General features: G+C 35.1%; 1 protein-coding gene across 1 annotated transcript in view; it reads right to left on the bottom strand.

Moving 5' to 3' along the window:
* Positions 1 to 13,916, bottom strand: part of rexo1 (RNA exonuclease 1 homolog) — a 39,533-nt gene that overhangs the window by 11,514 nt on the left and 14,103 nt on the right. Inside the window, exons 4-6 of the mRNA XM_062959502.1 lie at positions 11,586 to 11,850; positions 5,158 to 5,318; positions 2,417 to 2,554 (exon numbers count right to left, since the gene is read on the bottom strand). Of these exons, the coding sequence (XP_062815572.1) occupies positions 2,417 to 2,554; positions 5,158 to 5,318; positions 11,586 to 11,850 (564 nt within the window). The remainder of the gene's footprint in view (positions 1 to 2,416; positions 2,555 to 5,157; positions 5,319 to 11,585; positions 11,851 to 13,916) is intronic.

Raw genomic sequence — 13,916 nt, 5'->3', positions numbered from 1 at the left:
CACACTTCCCATTGAAATCCTGATAGGTTTATGTTGGTTACAATTGTTTTCATTTTAAAATATTGTATTGTTCTTTCATTGTTGTTTTTGTTTTGCACTACAAATAAGACATGTGCACTGTGCATAGGAACTTGTTTTGGTTTTTTTTTCCAAATGATAATTCGGCCCCTCCATAGTCTGAAGGATTGTGGACCGGCCCTCTGCTTTAAAAGTTTGAGGACCCCTGATCTAGACGATCTCATAAGACCATAGGTAAGCAAAGAGTCCTCCAAAGACCATCTAGACCAGGGGTCCCCAAACTAAGGCCCGGGGGCCGGATGCGGCCCTCCGAGGTCATTTACCTGGCCCCCGCCCTCAGTTGTATAATATAATATATTGTATATACATATAATATTGATAATAATATTATAATGTAATACAATATAACACTAATAATAATACCATATAATAATAATATTAATTATATATTCTGTATTACATATAATATTACTAATAATATTACAGTATAGTGGTATAGTTCAATAAAGTAATATATAATGCTAATATTGTGCTATGCTAGTAATATAATGTATTGTATGTGAATGTAATTTGTAAGCCACTCTGAGTCCCCTTTGGGGTGAGAAGGGTGTGATACAAATGTAGTAAATAAATGCAGTAAATAAATAAATAATAAATAAATACATTTTAGACTTAGGCTCGCCCGAAGTCTGAAATGACTTGAAGGAACACAACAACAACAACAACAACAACAACAACCCTAATTAACTTGATTATTTCATTGGCCAGAAGCAGGAGCACACTTCCCATTGAAATCCTGATAAATGTATGTTGGTTAAAATTATTTTTATTTTTAAATATTGTATTGTTCTTTCATTGTTGTTGTTGTTTTTGCACTACAAATAAGACATGTGCAGTGTGCATCGGAATTTGTTTGTATTTTTTTTTTTCAAATGATAATCCGGCCCCTCAACAGTCTGAAGGATTGTGGACCGGCCCTCGGCTTAAAAAGTTTGAGGACCCCTGATCTAGACGATCTCATAAGACCATAGGTAAACAAAGACCTCCAAAGACCATCTAGACGATCTCATAAGACCATAGGTAAACAAAGACCTCCAAAGACCATCTAGACGATCTCATATGACCATCGGTAAACAAAGACCTCCAAAGACCATCTAGACGATCTCATAAGACCATAGGTAAGCAAAGAGACCTCCAAAGACCGTCTAGACGATCTCATAAGACCATAGGTAAGCAAATAGTGCTCCAAAGACCATCTAGACGATCTCATAAGACCATAGGTAAACAAAGACCTCCAAAGACCATCTAGACGATCTCATAAGACCATAGGTAAACAAAGACCTCCAAAGACCATCTAGACGATCTCATAAGACCATAGGTAAGCAAAGAGACCTTCCAAGATCATCTAGACGATCTCATATGACCATAGGTAAGCAAAGAGTCCTCCAAAGACCATCTAGACGATCTCATAAGACCATAGGTAAACAAAGACCTCCAAAGACCATCTAGACGATCTCATAAGACCATAGGTAAGCAAAGAGACCTCCAAAGACCGTCTAGACGATCTCATAAGACCATAGGTAAGCAAATAGTGCTCCAAAGACCATCTAGACGATCTCATAAGACCATAGGTAAACAAAGACCTCCAAAGACCATCTAGACGATCTCATAAGACCATAGGTAAGCAAAGAGACCTCCAAAGACCGTCTAGACGATCTCATAAGACCATAGGTAAACAAAGACCTCCAAAGACCATCTAGACGATCTCATAAGACCATAGGTAAGCAAAGAGACCTTCCAAGATCATCTAGACGATCTCATATGACCATAGGTAAGCAAAGAGTCCTCCAAAGACCATCTAGACGATCTCATAAGACCATAGGTAAACAAAGACCTCCAAAGACCATCTAGACGATCTCATAAGACCATAGGTAAGCAAAGAGACCTCCAAAGACCGTCTAGACGATCTCATAAGACCATAGGTAAGCAAATAGTGCTCCAAAGACCATCTAGACGATCTCATAAGACCATAGGTAAACAAAGACCTCCAAAGACCATCTAGACGATCTCATAAGACCATAGGTAAGCAAAGAGACCTCCAAAGACCATCTAGATGATCTCATAAGACCATAGGTAAGCAAAGAGACCTCCAAAGACCATCTAGACGATCTCATAAGACCATAGGTAAGCAAAGAGACCTCCAAAGACCATCCAGACGATCTTATAAGACCATAGGTAAGCAAAGAGACCTTCCAAGACCATCTAGACGATCTCATAAGACCATAGGTAAGCACAGAGACCTCCAAAGACAACATAGACTTAGGGCGAACTACAACTCCCATCATCCTGGGTCAATCCCTCCCCACGCACACAAAAAAACAGCCTCCACAACACCAACCTTGTCGAAGGCTTCCTGCTGGGAGGAACACGACTTCAGGCACTCGTCGATGAAGAGGTTGAGGTACCGCTGTCGGACGTTGGTGGGGACTCGGGCGCCAAACTCGGTGGGGATGACCGGCCTTTTCAACGCGGCGCTCTGCAGACCGGAGAAAGCAACATGCTACATTCACGTGCAGAATAATAATAATAATAATAATAATAATAATAATAATAATAATAATATATATATAAATGTAATATGCGTAATTCCCATGGAGTAAACAACAAAACCACTAAACCAAATCACACCAAATTTGGCCACAAAAGACAAGTCATCAAATCAATGTCTTTCATTCAAAAAAATCTAGAAAAATGAAGTCCAAATTACAGAGGACAAGGAAGAGCCACTCTCCCCCTGGCTGCCAGTCAGAAGGGTAGGCATGTAATAATATTAGTAATATTACAAGCTATATAAATAAATTATAATAGTGTAGTATTATTAGTATTGTATTCTACTACATTATAATATTATTATCAATATTATATGTATATACAATTTATTGTATTATTAGCATAGCACAATATAAGCATTATATATTACTGTATTGAATTATACCACTATATTTATTTATATTTATTTACTATATGTATATCCCACTCTTCTCACCGCGAAGGGGACTCAGAGCGGCTTACAAATCAAATGAACATACAATATATTATTAGCATAGCCCAATATAAGCATTAAATTACTATATTGTACTATATAATTATATGGTAATATTATTAGTAATATTACATTTAATATATAACATATAATTAATATTATTATAATGTATTATTAGTATTATATTGTATTCCATTATAATATTATTATAAATTATATATATATATATATATATATATATATTAGTAATATTACATGTAATATAAATATACAATTATAATACTGTATTATTATTATTGTATTATACTATTATCAATATTATATGTATATACAATATATTATAATTAGCATAGTACAATAGAAGCATTATATATTACTATATTGTACTATACCACTATATTGCAATATTAGTAATATTATATGTAATATAATTATACAACTAAATACTGTATTATTATTATTGTATTACATTATACTATTATCAATATTATATGTCTATACAATATATTATATTATTAGCATAGCACAATATAAGCATTATAACTATATTGTACTATAGCAATATATTGCAATATTATTAGTAATATTACATGTAATATAATTACACAGTTATAATACTGTATTATTATTATTGTATTACATTGATAATTGTACTATATTGTACTATAGCAATATATTGCAATATTGATAATATTATATGTATATACAATATATTATATTGTTAGTATAGCATAATATGAGTATTACCGTATATACTCAAGTATTAGCCGACTCGGATATAAGCCGAGGCACCTAATTTTACCACAAAAAACTGGAAAAACATTGACTCTAGTATAAGCCGAGAGTGGTAAATTTCAGAAATAAAAATAGATACCAAGAAAATTACATTAATTGAGGCATCAGTAGGTTAAATGTTTCTGAATATTTACATCAAGCTCAAATTTAAGATCAGACTGTCCAACTCATAAATCATTATTCCCATCTTCTTCAATGTAAGTGTGCTTATGTATCCTTTTAATAATAATTGAGTGAAATAATACATGTAATAATAATAATAATAATAAATACAGGAAAATAATACAAGTAATAATAAATAGAGTAAAATAATAAATGCAATAATAATAAGATCAGAGTGAAATGTCTTAATAAGAAGAATAAAAATAAATGTAATACAGTAGAGTCTCACTTATCCAACATAAACGGGCCGGCAGAACGTTGGATAAGCGAATATGTTGGATAATAAGGAGGGATTAAGAAAAAGCCTATTATACAACAAATTAGGTTATGCTTTTACAAATTAAGCACCAAAACATCATGTTATACAACAAATTGGACAGAAAAAGTAGTTCAGTACGCAGTAATGCTATGTAGTAATTACTGTATTTATGAATTTAGCACCAAAATATCACGATATATTGAAAACATTGACTACAAAAATGCGTTGGATAATCCAGAACGTTGGATAAGCGAGTGTTGGATAAGTGAGACTCTACTGTAATAATAAATAGAGTAAAATAATAAATGCAATAATAATAAGATCAGAGTGAAATGTCTTAATAAGAAGAATAAAAATAAATGTAATAGTAGCAACAATAATTGAGAAACATAATAAATGTAATGATACCAATAATAATAGAGAAAAATAATACATGTACCATATATTCTCAAGTATAAGCTGACCCAAATATAAGCCAACTAGGACCCGAGTATAAGCCGAGGGGGGCTTTTTCAGTCTTAAAAAACAAGCTGAAAAACTAGGCTTATACTCGAGTATATACAGTATATCCCGCTCTTCTCACCCCGGCTTACAAATCAATCTATATATATAAAAGGGTAATGGAATCACGGCACTGGACCCGAGTATAAGCCGAGGGGGATTTTTCAGTCTTAAAAAAAGGGTTGAAAAACTAGGCTTATACTCAAGTATATACAATAATTATTATTAGATTGTTATATTGACACAAGATGACTGTATGAGGCCAATTGAACACGCACCCCAACTACGCCAAGGCGCTTTAGCCCCAAAGGTGAGCATTCGATTCAAGGAAATAGGGTATTTGGATAAAAGGCCCCAAGGCTTGAAGTCAAGGCCATACCTGCAGGGTGGGGGCATGGGCCACCCGTTTCGGGACGTTGGTGGACGTTGTCTTGGACGCCATGCCAGCCAAGGTGCGGGCTTTCAGGGACACCGTGGTGTTGGGGACACGGGAGAGTGCGCCGCTCACAGGCGGGAGGGTCTTCTTGAGGCTTCCTTGGGCTGGAAAGGCAAAGATACAGAGCAGCAAAATGAGAACGGACAGCCCAGAAAACTCACAGCGACCCAATAATAATATTTATCATCCGTATCTCTTTGCGACTCGAGGTGGGTTAAAGCCTCCTTTAAGAGGGTTAAAGCAGCACCGTGAAACAAAACAATATCATTTATTTATTTACTACATTTATATCCCACCTTTCTCACCCCGAATGGGGACTCAGAACAGCTTACAAATAATACGTACATACAATGATATTAGCATAATATTAGCATTAGATATTACTTTATTGTAATACACCACTATACTGTAATCTATATATATAAAAGAGTGATGGCATCACGGCAGCAGACAAAACAACAAAAGTAAACACCCCACAACCTCGAAAATTGACATCACAACCCCTCATCCATGCCTCTAGGTTGATACAACAAAAAGAAAAGAAAAATAAAGTCCTAATTAGAGGGAGAGGAATAATTGTTTTTATCCAATTACTGCCAGTTAGAAGGCTAAGCTCCGCTCACTTGGTCTCCTAGCAACCCACTCAGCCCAGGGGACCCTTTACCTTAACTACCACCAATTCCTCAATACTTTATTTCCCATACAACCATACTTCGCCACAGCAACGCGTGGCTGGGCACAGCTAGTCTATATATATAAAAGAGTGATGGCATCAGGGCAGCAGACAAAACAACAAAACTACAGGCCCCCCAACCTCGAAATTTGACAACACAACCCATCATCCACGGCTCTAGGTTAATACAACAAAAAGAAAAGACGCGTGACCGGGCACAGCTAGTATAATATATAATAAATATTATATTATATTATTATTAGCATTATATTGTATTACACTGCAACATTATTATCAGTATTATATGTATACACAATATATTACTGTATATACTCTAGTTTTTCAGCCCTTTTTTAAGACTGAAAAAGCCCCTCTCAGCTTATACTCGGGTGAGGGTCCTGGATGGCTTATATTTGGGTCAGCTTATACTCGAGAATATATGGTACATTTATTATTTTTCTCTATTATTATTGGTATTATTACATTTATTATTTTTCTCTATTATTGTTGCTACTATTACATTTATTTTACTCTATTTTTATTATTATTACTAGCTGTGCCCGGCCACGCGTTGCTGTGGCAAAGTGGTGGTGGTATTGGTTAAAAATTGTTGTGTAATTTTTATTTGACGTTATTTGCATTTTTTTAAATTAATTTTATTGTAAGTTATCTTTTTATTTATTATATTTTATTATTTTCTTGTATTATTTTTAGTTATTTTCTGTTATTATAGTATTTTATTGTATCAATTTTTTAGTGTTTTTTTATTATTTTTTATTGGGTTGCTAGGAGACCAAGTTGGAGGAGCTTAGCCTTCTAACTGGCAGCAATTGGATAAAAGCAATTATTCCTCTCTCTCTAATTAGGACTTTATTTTTCTTTTCTTTTTGTTGTATCAACCTAGAGGCGTGGATGATGGGTTGTGTTGTCAAATTTCGAGGTTGGGGGGCCTGTACTTTTGTTGTTTTGTGGGTCGCCGTGATGCCATCACTCATTTATATATATAGATAAATACATTTACTATTTCACTCTGATCTTATTATTATTATATTTATTATTTTACTCTATGTATTAGTACATGTATTATTTTCCTGTATTTATTATTACAGTAGAGTCTCACTTATCCAAGCCTCGCTTATCCAAGCCTCTGGATAATCCAAGCCATTTTTGTAGTCAATGTTTTCAATATATCGTGATATTTTGGTGCTAAATTCGTAAATACAGTAATTACAACATATCATTACTGTGTATTGAACTACTTTTTCTGTCAAATTTGCTGTATAACATGATGTTTTGGTGCTTAATTTGTAAAATCATAACCTAATTTGATGTTTAATAGGCTTTTCCTTAATCCCTCCTTATTATCCAAGTTATTCGCCTATCCAAGCTTCTGCTGGCCTGTTTAGCTTGGATAAGTGAGACTCTACTGTATTATTCTTACATGTATTATTTCACTCTATTATTATTAAAAGGATACATACGCACATTTACATTGAAGAAGATGAAAATAATGATTTGATCAGAGTTGGACAGTTTTATCTATGTAAATATTCAAAAACATTTAAATTACTGATGCCTCAATTAATGTAACTGTATTGGTATCTCGGCTTATTCTGGAGTCAATATATTCCCAGTTTTTTTGTGGTAAAAATAGGTGCCTCAGCTTATATTCGGGTCGTCTTATACTTGAGTATATACGGTATTTATCACCCGAGGCTGAATACAACAGGATTAAAGCAGCACTGTGAAACATAACACTATTAAGACACATAAGTTAAAAAGTGGGTTAAAATTCCCAACTTACCATTGACTGGGTAGGCCTGCCGGAAGATAGAGGTAACAATAATAATAATACGAGAGAGAAAGTGGGATAGAAATAATAAAAATAATAATAGTAACCGAACAAATCTAAGCATCGCTTTCCCTTTCTGTTCGGGACAGGGAGCCAAACAGAAAGCAAAAGCAATGCTCAGCTCCTAAGAGAGAGGAGTCTTAAAGAGACAGCGCATAAGTATAGATGATAGTTTTGATATTCTATATATATAAAAGAGTGATGGCATCACGGCGACTCACAAAACAACAAAACTACAGGCCCCCCAATCTCGAAATTTGACAACACAACCCATCATCCACGCCTCTAGGTTGATACAACAAAAAGAAAAATAAAGTCCTAATTAGAGAGAGAGGAATAATTGCTTTTATCCAATTGCTGCCAGTTAGAAGGCTAAGCTCCTCCAACTTGGTTTCCTAGCAACCCAATAAAAAATAATTAAAAACACTAAAAATAATTAAAAATGCTAAAAAATTAATACAATAAAATACTATAATAACAGAAAATAACTAAAAATAATACAAGAAAATAATAAAATATAATAAATAAAAAGATAGCTTACAATAAAATTAATTAAAAAATACAAATAACGTCAAATAAAAATTACACAACAATTTTTAACCAATACCACCACCACTTTGCCACAGCAACGCGTGGCGGGCACAGCTAGTATTACATATAATATTACAGTATAGTGGTATAGTTCAATATAGTAATATATAATGCTAATATTGTGATATGCTAATAATATAATATATTGTATGTACATACAGCTGCTCTGAGTTCCCTTCGGGGTGAGAAGGGTGGGATATAAATGTAGTAAATAAATGTAGTAAATGAATAAATAAATAATTTTAGACTTAGGCTTGCCCACTTGACTTGAAGGCACAGAACAACAACAACAACAACAACAATCCTAATTAATTTGACTATCTCATTGGCCTGATAGGTTTATGTTGGTTAAAACTGTTTTAATTTTAAAATATTTTATTGTTCTTTCATTGTTGTTGTTGTTTTGCACTACAAATAAGACATGTGCAGTGTGCATAGGGATTTGTTCGTATTTCTTTTTCAAATGATAATTTGGCCCCTCAACAGTCTGAAGGATTGTGGACCGGCCCTCTGCTTAAAAAGTTTGAGGACCCCTGGTCCAAAGTATCGAACATATACAGAGTTTCAGTTGTACTAAAAAATCCTTAAGTTATTCTGAATAATATATTATTTAGTCAAATACTGTGTTCGTCGAGATTTTGTGTTAATTTAAAAAGAAAAGTTTTAACTTATGTTGTTGTTGGGCTTGTTGTTGTTGTTATTACATACAATATTATTATATTATATTATGATAATATTATTATATTATTATTACATATTAATTATAATACTAATATATAATATAATATTATTATAATACAACTAGCTTTGCCTGGCCACGTGTTGCTGTGGCTTATGGGAATCCTTTGTTGGGAAGTGTTAGCTGGCCCTGATTGTTTCCTTTCTGGAATTCCCAATTTCCCTGCTTTCAGAGTGTTGCTCGTTATTTACTGCCCTGGTTTTAGAGATTATATTGTTCTGTATTATTATACCACAGGAATTATTTCATATTACAGTAGAGTCTCACTTATCCAACATTCGCTTATCCAATGTTCTGGATTATCCAACGCAGTCGGCCTTTTAGTAGTCAATGTTTTCAAAACATTGCGATATTTTGATGCTAAATTCGTAAATACAGTAATTACTACATAGCAGTACTGCACACTGAACTACTTTCCTGTCAAATTTATTGTATAACATGATGTTTTGGTGCTTAATTTGTAAAATCATAATGTAATTTGACGTTTAATAGACTTTTCCTTAATCCCTTCTTATTATCCAACATATTCGCTTATCCAACGTTCTGCTGGGGTGTTTATGTTGGATAAGTGAGACTCTGCTGTATATAGTAGAGTCTCACTAATCCAAGCTAAACGGGCCGGCAGAAGCTTGGATAAGCGAATATCTTGGATAATAAGGACTGATCAAGGAAAAGCCTATTAAACATCAAATTAGGTTATGATTTTACAAATTAAGCACCAAAACTTCATGTTATACAACAAATTTGACAGAAAAAGTAGTTCAATACACAGTAAAGTTATGTTATAATTACTGTATTTATGAATTTAGCATCAAAATATCACGATATATTGGAAACATTGACTACAAAAATGGCTTGGATTATCCAGAGGCTAGGATAAGCGAGGCTTGGATTAGTGAGACTCTACTGTATTTATAATCTTATATTATCTGCTTAGAACTGGATGATACGAGGCCCCTTCTACACAGCTGTATAAAATGCACACTGAAGTGGATTATATGGCAGTGTGGACTCAAGATAATCCAGTTCAAAGCAGATAATATAAGATTATAAATGGGCAATATAGCTGTGTGGAAGGGCCTTGAGTCTACACTGCCATATAATCCAGTTCAAATCAAATAATCTATATTTTATAGGCAGTGTGGAAGAGGCCTGTTTGAAGCAGCCCTGGGCACCATTAAATGGCTGAGTGGGTTGCTAGGAGACAAAGCGGGCGGAGCTTAGCCTTCTAACTGGCAGCAATGGGGAAAAAAACAATTATTAGGACTTTATTTTTCTTGTTTTTTGATGTCTAAACACAGGGGGGAAGACCATGTCTTTTCTGGCCAAGTTTCGTGGGTTTGGGGTGTTTAGTTTCGCTGTTTACTTGAAGGCAGAAACAGTCAGAACATTTATATATACATATATATATATACTAGCTGTGCCCGGCCACGCTTTGCTGTGGCGAAGTATGGTGGTATGGGAAATAAAGTATTGAGCAATTGGTGGTAGTTAAGGTCAAGGCTAAAGGTGCCAGCCTGTTTATGTTGGATAAGTGAGACTCTACTGTATATTTATAATCTTATATTATCTGCTTAGAACTGGATTATATGAGGCCCCTTCTACACAGCTGGATAAAATGCACACTGAAGTGGATTATATGGCAGTGTGGAGTCAAGATAATCCAGTTCAAAGCAGATAATATAAGATTCTAAATGGGTTATATAGCCTAGTCTACACTGCCATATAATCCAGTGCAAATTAGATAATCTGTGGAAGAGGCCTAAGTGAAGCCTAACTCTGCCTGTCCCCTGGGCTGAGTCGGTTGCTAGGAGACCAAGTGGGCGGAGCTTAGCCTTCTAACTGGCAGCAATTGGATAAAAACAATTATTCCTCTCCCTCTAATTAGGACTTTATTTTTCTTTTCTTTTTGTTGTATCAACCTAGAGGCGTGGATGATGGGTTGTGTTGTCAAATTTCGAGGTTGGGGGGCCTGTAGTTTTGTTGTTTTGTCCACTGCCCTGATACCATCACTCTTTTATATATATATATATAAATATAAAATGATACAAATTACATTGTGTACACATTATAAACACAGCGGGGATGGCCATGTCTTATGTGGCCAAGTTTCGTGGGTTTGGGGTGTTTAGTTTCGCTGTTTACTTTAAGGCAGAAACGGTCAGAACACACACACACACACACACACACACACACACACACACATATATATATATATATATATATATATATATATCTTAATATAAAATGATACAAATTACATTGTGTATACATTATAAACACAGCGGGGATGGCCATGTGTTATGTGGCCAAGTTTCGTGGGTTTGGGGTGTTTAGTTTCCCTGTTTACTTTAAGGCAGAAACGGTCAGAACCTTTTTATATATATAGAAGATAGGGACAAGCCCGATCAACATGGGTTAAAACACAATCAGCAAATTAAAAACATACTATCAACATAAAACCACATAAAACAATTTGAATGCGGTAATAATAATGATATTAATTGAGGTCTTACCGGCCTTTGCAGCCGCCGGAGTGGCCCGCTGAGGCACATGCGCAATGCGCTTCCTCTCGCCTGTGCGCATCCCAAGGGAAGGGCTTCTCAAGGGAGGCGTGGAGAGTGGCCGGGCCACTCTGCTTTGTTGTTGTTGTTGTTGTTGCTGCTGCTGCTGGGCCAGTCGCAAAGCCTGCTTCTGGGCCTCCTGGATCCGCTGGTAGCACACCTCCTGCGCCGTCGGGGGCCGAAACGGGCGCACCACCGTCTTGCGCGGGGCTTCCGCCTGCCGGGTGCAGAATTTGGCAGCTTAGTAAACTTTCCCCATGTTTTTATTACAGAACCAATTCGGAAACAACATTTATAACCCAGGGATAAAAACATTATCATGCCAGCCACATGACCTTGGAAGTGTCTACGGACAACGCCGGCTCTTCGGCTTAGAAATGGAGATGACCACTGTAATGAAGTGTGAATTTTTTTTTTTGGTTTACAGATGCTATGTTTAATTGTGTGTTTGTGTTTTAAGAGGGTAAGTATTTCAGTTACTGCATCTCTGCACAGAGAGGTTGGTTGCCATGGAGAAGTAGGCGGAGCCAACCGCCGTTTTGTTGGAGAAGTGCAGGTTTAAAAAAAAAAACAGTCAGACTGTGCTCTGATGAGGCACAGGGAAGACTGATCCTACCGTGTTTCCCCGAAAATAAGACAGTGTCCTATATTAATTTTTGCTCCCAAAGTGCACTAGGTCTTATTTTCAGGGGATGTCTTATTTCTCCATGAAGAAGAATTCACATTTATTGTTGAACAAAAAAATGAACATTTATTATATACTGTACAGTAGTTGTCATCACAAACCAGCATAACCAGGCAAACTGTGAAATCAAGAATTTCTTGTTACTACCATTATTTCCATGTACAACACTCTATGGTACGTACATTTACCGATCCTGCATTCTCTGGTGTTCCAAACAAAAATTTTGCTAGGTCTTACTTTCGGGGGAGGCCTTATATTTAGTAATTCAGCAAAACCTCTACTAGGTCTTATTTTCTGGTGATGTCTTATTTTAGGGGAAACAGGGTAGGTTGAAGGTCTCAGGGAGGCTCAATTGCTTATTTTGAGTCAGTTTAAAATAAGTTTGGTGACTTATTGAATGTAGTCTGTGTCCTAGTAAGGAACAGAGAATCTGTGATTGTATATCACAGGGTGATTGCGGATTAAAAGTAGTAGAGAAAGAAGTGACATTTTAGGAAGTTTGAATCACCTCATTCTGATATTGTAACTGTTAATCAAAGTGCCTCTAAGGAGAAACAATTTTATAACCACTAAGCTCTGTGCCTGAATAAACTTGTTAATGTAAAAGGTCTCCTCTCTGAGTCTGTGGTGGCTGAATCTTTCCAAAGTGGTGTCAAGCGTTAATAGCTCCTTTACAATTGGTGGCAGCGTTAATAAGGACTTTACTAATTGGTGGCAGTGTATGATAAATAAGTCCTCGTTACAATTGGTGGTAGCAGTGGGATTTAAAAGGATTCCCCCCTGCCTGAAAGAGCCTTAGACATTTGTAGCTCTTTACAACCACCAACCCACAGAATCGGACACTACTGGACTTAACGTCAGGGGAAAACTTTACCTTTACTTAAGGGACTATTACGTGCTGTTCTGTAAGTCCCTTTTGGGACATAGTGGCGGGATATAAATAAAGTTGTGGTTGTTATTATTATTATTATTGACACAAGACAGAGTATGATACAGCAAACTAGATTTATATGCTGGAATTTCATATTATTATTATTATTATTATTATTATTATTATTATTATTCACTCAAAGACTGTATGACACTGAAAATGAGATATATATGCTGGATTTCGTATTATGATTATGATTATTATTATTATTATTATTGACGCAAAGACAGATGATGACACAGCAAATGATATATATGCTGGATTTTGTATTATTATGATTATTATTATTTTATTATGTCACAGCAAACAAGATAGATATGCTGGATTTCGTATCACAAAATCACAAGTCGAACACTTCCCAAGTGTTGTTGTTGTTGTTGTTGTTGTTGTTATTAACTCAAAGGCAGTATGACACAGCAAATGAGATATATATGCTGCATTACGTATTATTATTATTGACACAAAAGACAGCGGATGACACAGCAAGCGAGATATATATGCTGGAATTTCATATTATTATTATTATTATTATTGTTATTAACTCAAAGACTGTATGACACTGAAAATGAGATATATATGCTGGATTTCGTATTATTATTATTTTATTATGACACAGCAAATGATAGATATGCTGGATTTCGTAATAAAATAAAAATAATAATATGAA

Source organism: Anolis carolinensis, unplaced genomic scaffold, assembly GCF_035594765.1.
Source record: "Anolis carolinensis isolate JA03-04 unplaced genomic scaffold, rAnoCar3.1.pri scaffold_7, whole genome shotgun sequence".
Classification (NCBI taxonomy): domain Eukaryota; kingdom Metazoa; phylum Chordata; class Lepidosauria; order Squamata; family Dactyloidae; genus Anolis; species Anolis carolinensis.
This window is presented reverse-complemented; position numbering and strand designations above follow the sequence as displayed.